General features: G+C 54.5%; 1 protein-coding gene across 2 annotated transcripts in view; it reads right to left on the minus strand.

Moving 5' to 3' along the window:
* Window positions 1-92: 92 nt before the first annotated feature.
* The window catches only part of RAF1 (Raf-1 proto-oncogene, serine/threonine kinase), a 95287-nt gene continuing 83142 nt past the window's right edge, over window positions 93-12237 (minus strand). For both annotated transcript variants that reach the window (XM_062200473.1, XM_062200474.1), the window contains 7 exons: window positions 5731-5815; window positions 5045-5221; window positions 3585-3631; window positions 1938-2056; window positions 1451-1582; window positions 1220-1354; window positions 93-1059 (listed from right to left, as the gene is read on the minus strand). In XM_062200473.1, the coding sequence (XP_062056457.1) occupies window positions 916-1059; window positions 1220-1354; window positions 1451-1582; window positions 1938-2056; window positions 3585-3631; window positions 5045-5221; window positions 5731-5815 (839 nt within the window). In that variant the 3' untranslated portion in view covers window positions 93-915. The remainder of the gene's footprint in view (window positions 1060-1219; window positions 1355-1450; window positions 1583-1937; window positions 2057-3584; window positions 3632-5044; window positions 5222-5730; window positions 5816-12237) is intronic.

Below are 12237 nucleotides of genomic sequence, written 5' to 3' on the forward strand. Positions count from 1 at the left end.
GAAGGGAGGGAACAAGGGGAGAACTCCAGCTACACGTTCTGTTACTTTAAAAAAGGAGGTAACAGCCATTAAACCTAAATTTAATTTATTTTATTAAAATAACATAATTGAGGAACCATCAGATAACTGTATTTTGTCAGGCGCAATAAAAACAAAATTAAAACCCAAATCATCAAGAAAACCTCTTATTACTGGCTTCCTTGCATACACATTGATATGAGTCGAGACAAGGCTGGCTGTGCAGCCCGCCCCATAGGGGCAGCTCCTGGAAGACGAAATTCAGCATGACGGAAGACTGCTCCCTGAGAGGGTGGAGATGGGGAGGGCAGGCCGAGGGCCTCGCTCGGAAAGCCGTCCCAGCGCGCTGGGCCCGCACAGGCTGTCCCCAGTCACCTTCCGTAGTACCGAAGCAGGCTCCTCCGGGCAGTCCTGGGCTGTCTGGTGCAGTATGTGCAAAACTGGGCTACACCAGCTCTGACGGCGTCCCTGCTGCGAGCCGCTTCCTCTCAGGAGCTGACGGCACCTCCATGCATCCTCCCACCAGAGGGCTGGCCGGCTGCCTGGACTTCCCCTTGGCGTAAGCTTCCTCTCAAGGCGACTCACTGAGCTGACAGCGCGGCCGCCTCCTGTATTGCCATCTGTATCTACTTAGGCAGCCGGAGAAGGCTGGGCTCTGCGCGCTCCCGAGAACGAGGGGGAGAGCGGGACAGGCCAGAGTGGTGAATGGCTTCCTTCTCCCAGGGCCAGAAAGGGTAGAAAAGAAGGCAACGTGACGTTAAGGCCCAGTGAGTAGTCCGGAAGGTCCTTAGCAGCAGCTTCTCTGAAGACATGCGCTCTGCCCCGAGAAAGGGAGCAGAGCAGTGGTGCCTGCGGACGCCCCTACCTGCCCCGGCGGCCTGAGCGCAGGTGCAGTCCCTAGAAGACGGGCAGTCTCGGGGACGTGGTCAGCGTGCAGGCATTGATGTCCTCAGTGTGGGCTGCCCGGTGAAGGGATGGCTCAGAGGCGCTGCGGTTGATCTTCGGCAGAGAGTGCTGGAGCAGCTCGATGGAGGACAGGATCTGAAACGGACGGGCTGACTAGCCGGGCTGTGCTCTGTGCTCGCTCGGCCGCAGCCTCCCTCCCCTGCCCCTGCCCCGCCCATGGAAGACACCCCTCCCCCCCTCCCTCACCGCACTGCAGGGCACCAACACCTGCTTTGATCAGGGCTGCAAGGCTCACCTGGGGGAAAAGAGGCCTCTCTTCCTTAACTTTCTTCACGCAGTCAGCCACCAGCCTCTTCATCGCTTTCGGGCAGTTCTTGTACAGCTTGCTCAGATCCGGGGAGGCATACCCCCGGCCCACCATGAAGATGATCTAAGGAACAGGATTCAACACCTCTAGCCCTGCTGCTGCCTAGGCTTGACAGCAGGCCCAGGGCTCCCATGAGTGAGCAAGCCAGTGCAGCCTCACCTGATCCCGGTTGTTGATGTGGGAGTAGGGAAGCTCCCCCGTCATCAGCTCGTACAACACGATGCCATACGAGTAGACGTCAGACTGGAAGCTGAAGGGGTTGTTATCCTGCATTCGGATCACCTCTGGAGCCTACAGGGACAAAGCCATCTGTCACCCCGAGAGAGTTTCCCCAGCCATCCAGGGCCCAGGCCGTCCCACTCGTAACCGCTAGACAGCTCTTCCCCAGCAGACTGCCGCCTCTCAAATAGGAGCCGAAGACAGCTCCGGACTCCTGGTCTCTGACCAGAACCCAGCACAGCTTGTGCCAACTTGCTCAGTGCTGTCCACGCTCAGCTGCAGAATGGCTCTTGTCTCCTAGTCCTCATTCCTTAGACTGCCCCAGGCTGTCCAACTCTAGGGGTCACCTGGCCTGAGGGTGAGTGTGCAGAGAACCACGGAGCGGTGCTCTCGCACTGCGCTGCCAGTGGGAACCCACATTCCTCACCATCCACAGGACGGAGCCGGTAGGTTGTTCAACCTGCTGGGAGCCACTCCACCGTGATTTTACTGTTGCCAAACCAAAATCTCCAATTTTCACCGTTAGGCCTTCATGGAGGAATATATCTCAATGCCTGTTAAGGACTCTGATTTCACAGGAATGGTCAAGTTTATTCTGAAGAACTTCCCAAAGTCCTTTAGAGCACACGAGCCTCTCTCCCCTCATCCCAGACTTACCTGCACCGAATTTTCTAGGTTTCTGAAATTAAACTATTTCTGAAGTATTTTGAAATTCCCACTTGCAGGAAGCAGACAGAAGTTTCCCCTGGGCTGCCTTTTCCCTATTCCCATGTCTAGGTGCCGCTCTCCGGGTGTGTGACTGTCCCATGTGACGGAGGTGCCTCAAACCAACACCACACAGGCCTGTTTCCGGGCTGCTAAGAGGACGGGCGTGCCTGCATTCTGTCCCCAAAAGATCAAATGAAATGTGAGACTTCAACAAAAAGAGCAAATCCCTTACTGAATGCCGCTGTCACATTTCTCATCGGCATACGGAGCACGTGGTGACTTTAAATTCAGCCAAGCTTGCTTCCTAACGGGTGCTCCTGTGACCTGCGGGTGCCAGGAGCTTATTCCCCAAACATGTGGGAACTTTGGCTTCCAGAAACACCCACCACTGAAAGATGCCCCATGTCTCACGTTGTGACAACACAACCCCTATGCCTCTTGTTGGCCAAGAAGCCAAGAGCTGGGGAGGGTGGTGTTCAGAGCTATTCTCTGTAGCATGAAAAACACCTCGCAAAGACCACGGGTCTCCTCTAAAGAAACCACTTCTGGGTGTTGAAAACGGACAGCTGAATAATTTTGGCCATCTTGTAACTTTGAGCTCATAGCTGCTTTCTGACCAGATACACACTGTCCACCAACTAGAAATAAAGACAAAAGCCCAGTACAATTTAGCAATAAACAGTATAATACTAGATTTTTTTCAAGTTTAACCCAAACATGTGTCTCAACTCGTGAGAATCTTCCCAGAGCACTCTGCTGAGTCAGAACAGACTTTCCCTCGGCATCACTCGGAGCACACCAAGGCACACCTAACATTTCGTTTGTCCAAAGAAATTTCTTCCTGTCTTTTGCCTCTCTTTGTAATTAAAAAAAAGAAAAAAGAAATCCCCTGCTCCAGGAGCCACTGCTGATCCACAGGCTCCTGTTTCCCTACTTTAGAACCGAAGAGCTGGGGCTGGCATTGTGCCACAGCAGGTTAAAGCCCCGGCCTGCCGCGCCAACATCTCATGTAGGTACTAGTTCAAGTCTCGGCTGCTCCACTTCCAATCCAGCTCTGTGCTGTGGCCTGGGAAAGCAGCAGAAGATGGCCCAAGTCCTTGGGGCTCTGCACCCACATAGGAGACCCAGAAGGAGCTCCCTGCTCCTGGCTTTGGATCAGCGCAGCTCTGGCTGTTACAGCAAATTTGGGTAGTGAACCCATGGATGGAAGACCCCTCTCCCTCTCTCTCCCTCTCCCTCCCTCTCCCTCTCCCTCTCCCTCTCTCTCTGTCTCTACTTCTCTCTGTAGCTCTGTGTTTCAGATAAATAAATCTCTAAAAAAAAAAAAACCTGACAAATCAAACTAAACCCAGCAACCAAAGGATACTGTTGGATTTCATGTCTCTGTGAATGATATTCTTTGCATGCAAGTAGCTGTGAAAGGAAAATAAATTTTTAAGAACAGTTTGTGGGACGTGGGTAGAAAGCCATTTGTAACTACAGCTTAAGAGGCAAAGCCACTGGAAAGCTTGCAGGTCCCCAGGGAGGTGTCATGTACAGGCCCTGGCCCTGTGCCGGCTCAGCCCAATCCACATCTCGAAGGAGAGACCACCGTACAAACGTGCTCGGACTGCTCTAAAGCACGTTTCACTCAGGTAGTTCTGACAACCCCAGTGTCCGCCAGTGATGAGCGACTCGTGCGGCAGACTCACATCCCGGGTTATTACTTGGCCCCAGAAAGGAAGCAATCCCTGGCGTGGCTTCATCAACCGTGTACACAGCCGTGTATTCCTAAGTGACATCTCTAGATCCATTTATAGGAAATGCACGGATCAGGCAAGATCCACAGAGACGCATCAGACTGTCGGCGGGGGATGACTGCTGAGGGCACAGCTTTCTGGGCTGATGAAAATATTCCCAAGCGGGCGACCATGGCTCCACAGCTCTCCACTTAGTGTAAAAGCACAGAGCTGTGTACTTCTTAAAGGGGTGAGTTTTACGGTACGTGAATTATGGTCTAAGTAGATTTTCTCTAATCCCAGCGAGTTATTCTTAAGACATACTGGAGGCAGAGGCTGTGGTGCAGCAGGCTAGGCTGCTGCTCACAATGCTGGCATCCTCTAGAGGAGGCAGGTTCAAGTCCCAGCTGCCCCCCTTCGGATCCAGCTCCCTGCTAATACGCCTGGGAGACCCAACAGAGTTCCGGACTCCTGTGGCCATTGGGGGAACGGCCCCAGAAATGGAAGATCTGTCTCTCCCACTCTTACTCTGCCTTAATAAATACATAAGTAAATAAATCTTTACAAACATGTACAGAGAAGGCAGCTTCCCTCTGGATTTTAAACTACAACATGGGGATTCTGTGAGCCCTGCAAGCGCCGGTGCTGACCAGGCTCAGGCCTCTGCGCACAAGGAATCCCTGCAGAGCGCTGCGAAGCACTGGGCGGGGCGGCCAGGGAAGCACACGCACTCGCACACGCGCACGTGCACACGGCTTCCACATGGGTCCTGCAGCACAGAGTGGGCAAGGAAGCCCTTCACTGCTTCTCTACAGGAAGAGAACCTAGCAAGTGACACCCGCTCAAACCTGCCTGCGGGAGGGCCGTGCTCCCAGCACGATCTGTCTCAGGGTGCACTGGGCAGCGAGAGCCTGAACGTGCGCCTCAAAGAGGCAGCCTAGTTTAGGTGAGGAACCCGAACTTCTCATCCCTGGCCACTCCAGCCCAGGGGCCCGATTTCGGTTGTGCGTGGTCGTTGCAGGATCACTTGTGGCCTCAGAAGGCTGTTCTGACTCTGGGACAAGTGAATGCTTGGCCCACAGACGGCGTCACCAGGCCATCTACTCACTCCATGCCTTGCGCTGTCTGACGGGCGATGTCAATTAACTGGAACATCTGGAACTTGGTCTCCTGGACGTGCAGGTGTTTATAGAGGCTGCTGCCCTCACACCACTGGGTCACAATTGCCAGGTTGTCCTTTGTCATGTACCCCATGAAGAGCAGGATGTTCACATGCCGTGTTTTGCTGGCCAAAGGAAAGGGAAGAAAATGCTCCGGCCGATGCACTCTGCATGCTTGACACCACCCACACTGCCCAGCAGAGGGCGCCGGTAAGTCCAGCTGGTGTTCTGAGCAGCCCTGGGGGACCGTCACTATTCACCATACTCCTAGCAAGTCCCAACAGTGACTTAGAGAATTTGAAAGCTGAAGGTTTTGCAGTCCCACAGAGGCAATCTGGCTAGAAAAGGGTTCTTGGAGATGAAGCTAAAGGTAAGACCTCCTTACCTCAAACCAAACCCCAGAGACAGGACTTGGGTTACTGAATGTAAGGGGTGCCCAAGATGGGACTGTCACGAAAAGGGGCATCTCCCTTGGAACTGGGGAGAAATTTCGAGCCCTTCACCCTGGAGGAAGGACTGGTCAACCACAGGCCCTGTGCGCCGAGTTCTAACCAACTCAGGTTCAGCCCTCCCGCACAGCCCCTGGTTCTGCAGTTCCCCGCCCGGGGGCCAGCCAGGCCAGCTCCTAACTCACCGCAGGACAGCCACCTCGTTCCTGAAGGCCTGCAGCTGCTCCGGGGTTGGGTCGACGACCTTAAGGATCTTCACTGCAACGTCTCCTGCAAATTAGTTTGTAGTCAGTGCAAGCAGATGAATGACCGTTATTTTTCAAACATGCCCTAGTCTGAGGGAAGATACAGGGTATCAATCAAAACCAATCATGTATCTGTACTGATGGAAGAAATGTGCAAAATTCTTTTTTTTTTTTTTCTTTTTTGACAGGCAGAGTGGATAGTGAGAGAGAGACAGAGAGGAAGGTCTTCCTTTTTGCTGTTGGTTCACCCTCCAATGGCCGCTGTGGCCGGCGCATCTCGCTGATCCGAAGCCAGGAGCCAGGTGCTTCTCCTGGTCTCCCATGGGGTGCAGGGCCCAAGGACTTGGGCCATCCTCCACTGCACTCCCGGACCATAGCAGAGAGCTGGCCTGCAAGAGGGGCAACTGGGACAGAATCCGGCGCCCCAACCGGGACTAGAACCCGGTGTGCCGGCGCCGCAAGGCGGAGGATTAGCCTGTTAAGCCATGCTGCCGGCGAAATGTGCAAAATTCTAAGCCAGGTGTCTAAAAGATCCAGGTGTGTGCTCTTACCCACCCTCCCCACCTTCAGCCAGCTTGCTTTCAGCAGTCCCACGGGGAGGTCCCGTGCAGCGGCCAACTCTGGCCTGTGGGCTGAACGCAGCACAGGATGGGCAGGGGGCATTCGGCAGCTGCAGCTGTGACAGCCAGCCTCCACGTGCTTGGATCTGAAGCGGCTCCTTTAAAAATACAAAGATCTGTACTGCAGTTGCGCTTCTTTGCCTTCAGTTTCATTAATCCTAGGACCCAGGGCTGTGACACAGTGGATTAAGCTGCTGCCTGGGATGCCGCATCCCCTACAGGTGCTGGTCTGTGTCCCAGAAGCTCCACTTCCAGTGCAGCTCCTTGCTAAGGGCCTGGGAAAGCGGATTAAAATGGCCCGAGTGGCTGGGCCCTGTACTCATGTGGGAGACCCAGGACAACCTCCTGACTCGTGGATTTGGCCTGGCCTTTCCCCAGCTGTTGTAGCCATCTAGGGAGTAAACCACCAGATGAAAGATCTCTACCTCTGTTTCAAATAAACAAATAAATCTTAAAAAAGTAATCCTGGCCGGCGCCACGGCTCACTAGGCCAATCCTCCGCCTGCGACGCTGGCACCCCGGGCTCTAGGCCCGGTCGGGGCGCTGGATTCTGTCCCAACTGCTCCTCTTCCAGTCCAGCTCTCTGCTGTGGCCCGGGAGTGCAGTGGAAGATGGCCCAAGTGCTTGGACCCTGCACCTGAACGGGAGACCAGGAGAAGCACCTGGCTCCTGGCTTCGGATCAGCACCGTGCGCCGGCCGCAGCGGTCATTAGGGGGGGTGAACCAATGGCAAAGGAAGACCTTTCTCTCTGTCTCTCACTGTCCACCCTGCTGGTCAATCAATCAATCAATAAAAATAAAAATAAATTAAAAAGTAGTCCTAAGGGGCCGGCACTGTGTCACAGCGAGTTAAAGCCTTGGCCTGCACTGCCAGCATCCCATATGGGTGCTGGTCCTAGCCCCGGCTGCTCCTCTTCCGTTCCAGCTCTCTGCTGTGGCCTGGGATAGCAGAAGATGGCCCAAGTGCTTGGGCCCCTGCACCCACATGGGAGACCTAGAAGAAGCTCTTGGCTCCTGATTGGCACAGCTCCAGCCGCTGCAGCCATCTGGGGAGTGAACCAGCAGATGGAAGCCCTCTCTCTCTGTCTCTACCCCTCTAACTCTTTCAAATAAGTAAATCTTTTAAAAAACTGGCACATTAGTAACTTTTAAAACCAAGTAATCCTAATACCAAATGCTTGCTATACCCTGGCACTGTGTGTACTTCTAGGCTATGATGTAAATACTGTTATCCTCACTTCACAAATAAGCAGAGAAGGTCAGGCTCTCGCTCAAGGTCACACAGCCAGAAAACCAGTGCTCCTGTCAGGACTGGAACCTCGTGTGACTCCAGCAACCGTCTTCCTGTCCCCTACGCCGACAGCTGCCTGCCGAGCGCCGTGAGGAAAGCCAGCCTCTTCGCACCACCTTCTCCTGCCCAGGGTGCATTCCACTTTGTGTGCCAAACATGTAGCAGCCACTTCCTGCTGCTCACGGAGGCAATCTCCGCTGAGAAGGCCGAGAGGGTGACGCTCTCCGTAGGCTCGTGCTTCACCCTGTGCCCTGGGACTGGCACCTGACACCAACTGCAGCAGTGGCGTTTCCGGACACGTCTGCCGTGGGCCACGTGAGGCCAGGGAGCAGCCGTAGATCCATGGGGAGACGCTGCGGCTAAGGCTGAGGCAGGCACGAATGACACAGCTGTCAAGCGCCTGGTGGCGCTGCTGCTGAACTGCGCTACTCTTGGGCTTCTTCCCGGAGGATCCCCAGACCCACTCCCAGCGTTCAAGCTGGGCCGCGGCACTGAGGAGGCTGGGAGGACTGCGGAAGCGCCCGGGGCAGCTGGTCTCCATGCGGTCCCCACGTGAGGGAGACAAGGTGTGTCCCCTCCGGGAGAAGCACATCAGAAATTCGCGCTCGGAAGCCTGATGCCCTCTGTACAGTGCCACCGTGGCTCCCACGGCCCCTCGTGGCTCCCTCTGCTGGTGTCTGTGGTCTCTCTTCTCCCCTGTCCTTGTGTCTAAGGCAAAAAACAAGAGCTATGAAGCCCCACCGCCTCCTTCACTTGACAATGGGGTTGGAAGTTGTCATCGTGGGGAGTTTTGCTTATTTTGTGCTGGAATTAAAGTACGCAAAGAAGATGCAGTTTTATCCAAAAAAGTTTTTGGATTTATTTCAACTATTATAACAATAGTTGAAGCTCTTTTAGGACTCATAATTTCACGATAAATGAATTCTTTAAAACATAGCCTTCTTAGGATCAAACTAGGAATTACCTGAGAGACTCCTGGGAGCTGACTTGGTTCCTTCACATACAGTGTAGCCCCCCCGCCCCAGTCTTTCTGTGGACAGACTTATTTCACTTTTGGGGACCACCAACTCGTAGAGGACGGTTCTTACGATAGGTCCCAAACTGCTTTCCTGAGATCTATGGCTTTGTCTAATGCTACAGTGAGTCTCCTCTGCTCAACACAACCTCCAAGATGGCTCTCATCCAACTCACCCACACATGGTTTACCAAGGGCCCAGCGTGGCCTGGGGAGGCGCTGTTGGTGAGGGATACAACAGTGCGTGCTAGCTTTAGCACGACCGTCTGTCTAGGAAAATGAGTCTGGTACACCACATGAGCCATGTGCACAACAGCACTGACCTCAAGCCCCTCAGCACTAAGCAGGAGAGCCAGAGTCTTTTGCATAACTTTTTTTTTTTTTTTTTTGACAGGCAGAGTTAGAGAGAGAGAGAAAGGTCTTTCTTCCGTTGGTTCACCCCCAAATGGCTGCCACAGCAGCACACTGCCCCGATCCGAAGCCAGGAGCCAGGAGCCTCCTCCTGGTCTCCCATGCGGGTACAGGGCCCAAGCACTTGGGGCCATCCTCCACTGTACTCCCGGGCCACAGCAGAGATCTGGCCAGGAAGAGGAGCAACCGGGACAGAAACCGGCGCCCCGACCAGGACTAGACCCGGGGGTGCCGGCGCCACAGGTGGAGGATTAGCCTAGTGAGCCGCGGCGCCGGCCTTGCATAACTCTTAATTGTGGTGCACTCTGAGACAGATAAGAAAGGGCGAGAGACAGATGGACAGACACTGTGTGTGTGTGTGTGTGTGTGTGTGTCTGTTGGGGAGGGGATGGTACACCAAGAGGAGAGAGCAGATCTCTTTGCAGAGAGGATGAGAAAGGTTTTCCGAGAAAATAGGGTATTAGCCGAGGGAAGGGCTTCACTAAGAGGCAGAGTGGCTGTCCCGCACTGAGCACAGCAGTCCGGGAAATGCAAGGTGAGGTGAAGAGAATGAGAGAAACAGCTGTGTCGGAGCAGTCTATCATGTGATCCGGGCACTGAGACAGAGGGGGCCACGGAGGCTGCTGCAGCTGTCCAGGCACGGGGCAGGCGCGAAGGCGCCGTCAGGAAGCATGGCGAGCAGAGCAGCAGGGCCGGGACAGGGCGGGGTGTGGGAGGAGGCTGACCCACCGCTTCTGTGGCCTCCCTAGTTGACGGGCTCTCTCGTCGCTCTCTGCGCTCCTGATCCGCAGCGTGGCCTCAGGGACTCACAGGCAGGCCCCCTGCGACCTTGCGGTCTCCTGAACACCCTGAGCCTTCCCCACACGGACCGTTGCTTAGCCACGCCCACCATGCGACCTTCTGCTCTTCTTGAACAATAAACACAAACTGGCACCTCTTCTTTGTTCCATCATCACAAACTCCTCCCAACTTTCTCAACCCTGACCACTTCCCTGACCACTATCCCAATACGCACTCCTGTGTGAGTCGCTCAGAATGCCTGTGCTCGTACAGGGATGCGAAGGCTCAGCGGACACACTCAGGGAGCCCTGCCCAGCAGCTCGTGCTCAGAGCAGGGTGCCGGACTGCACCGCTCAGGAGCTGTGTGCTGCACCGGCCGCACAAGTGTGTGAGTACCCCGAGGACGACCAGCAGAGGGACGCACTCTGCTCAGAGCGCTGAGGTAGAGAGCTACCAACCCATAAAGAACCACGTTCTCGGCCGGCGCCACGGCTCACCAGGCTAATCCTCCGCCTGCGGCGCCGGCACACCGGGGTTCTAGTCCCGGCTGCTCCTCTTCCAGTCCAGCTCTCTGCTGTGGCCCGGGAAGGCAGTGGAGGATGGCCCAAGTCCTTGGGCCCTGCACCCACATGGGAGACCAGGAGGAAGCGCCTGGCTCCTGGCTTCAGATCAGCGAGATGCGCCGGCCGCAGCGGCCACTTGGGGGGTAAACCAACAGAAGGAAGACCTTTCTCTCTGTCTGTCTCTCTCTCTGTCTCACTGTCTAACGAAAGAAAGAAAGAAAGAAAGAAAGAAAGGAAGGAAGGAAGGAAGGAAGGAAGGAAGGAAGGAAGGAAGGAAGGAAGGAAGGAAGGAAGGAAGGAAGGAAGGAAGGAAGGAAGGAAGGAAGGAAGGAAGGAAGGAAGGAAGGAAGGAAGGAAGGAAGGAAGGAAGGAAGGAAGGAAGGAAGGAAGGAAGGAAGGAAGGAAGGAAGGAAAGGAAGGAAGGAAGGAAGGAAGGAAGGAAGGAAGGAAGGAAGGAAGGAAGGAAGGAAGGAAGGAAGGAAGGAAGGAAGGAAGGAAGGAAGGAAGGAAGGAAGGAAGGAAGGAAGGAAGGAAGGAAGGAAGGAAGGAAGGAAGGAAGGAAGGAAGGAAGGAAGGAAGGAAGGAAGGAAGGAAGGAAGGAAGGAAGGAAGGAAGGAAGGAAGGAAGGAAGGAAGGAAGGAAGGAAGGAAGGAAGGAAGGAAGGAAGGAAGGAAGGAAGGAAGGAAGGAAGGAAGGAAGGAAGGAAGGAAGGAAGGAAGGAAGGAAGGAAGGAAGGAAGGAAGGAAGGAAGGAAGGAAGGAAGGAAGGAAGGAAGGAAGGAAGGAAGGAAGGAAGGAAGGAAGGAAGGAAGGAAGGAAGGAAGGAAGGAAGGAAGGAAGGAAGGAAGGAAGGAAGGAAGGAAGGAAGGAAGGAAGGAAGGAAGGAAGGAAGGAAGGAAGGAAGGAAGGAAGGAAGGAAGGAAGGAAGGAAGGAAGGAAGGAAGGAAGGAAGGAAGGAAGGAAGGAAGGAAGGAAGGAAGGAAGGAAGGAAGGAAGGAAGGAAGGAAGGAAGGAAGGAAGGAAGGAAGGAAGGAAGGAAGGAAGGAAGGAAGGAAGGAAGGAAGGAAGGAAGGAAGGAAGGAAGGAAGGAAGGAAGGAAGGAAGGAAGGAAGGAAGGAAGGAAGGAAGGAAGGAAGGAAGGAAGGAAGGAAGGAAGGAAGGAAGGAAGGAAGGAAGGAAGGAAGGAAGGAAGGAAGGAAGGAAGGAAGGAAGGAAGGAAGGAAGGAAGGAAGGAAGGAAGGAAGGAAGGAAGGAAGGAAGGAAGGAAGGAAGGAAGGAAGGAAGGAAGGAAGGAAGGAAGGAAGGAAGGAAGGAAGGAAGGAAGGAAGGAAGGAAGGAAGGAAGGAAGGAAGGAAGGAAGGAAGGAAGGAAGGAAGGAAGGAAGGAAGGAAGGAGGAAGAAGAGAAAGGAAGAAAGGAAGAAAGGAAGAAAGGAAGAACCATGTTCTCCAGGAAGGAACTACCTCGTGCTAGAAGGGACTTGCAGACAGAAAGGAGACGTCATCACCCTGGTTTTCAAATGAAACCCGGAAGTCTTGACAGGCCTCTAAGCACACTCCACGCCCATTCTGCGAGTTCGGGGCCAGGCCAGGTGGGAGGCCCACTGTGCACTTCTGTAGCTCCCTCCCCAGAGGAAGGGGAAGGCCTCCACACAAATGCCAGATTTCCCCCCACACCGAGGGACCAACACCTGTGCGCTGAGCCCGCCCCGCTCCACCTGCTGCGCTCCACTTCCTAGCACTGAGATCCACTGCGGTCTTTACTTTTTC

Source organism: Lepus europaeus, chromosome 9, assembly GCF_033115175.1.
Source record: "Lepus europaeus isolate LE1 chromosome 9, mLepTim1.pri, whole genome shotgun sequence".
Classification (NCBI taxonomy): domain Eukaryota; kingdom Metazoa; phylum Chordata; class Mammalia; order Lagomorpha; family Leporidae; genus Lepus; species Lepus europaeus.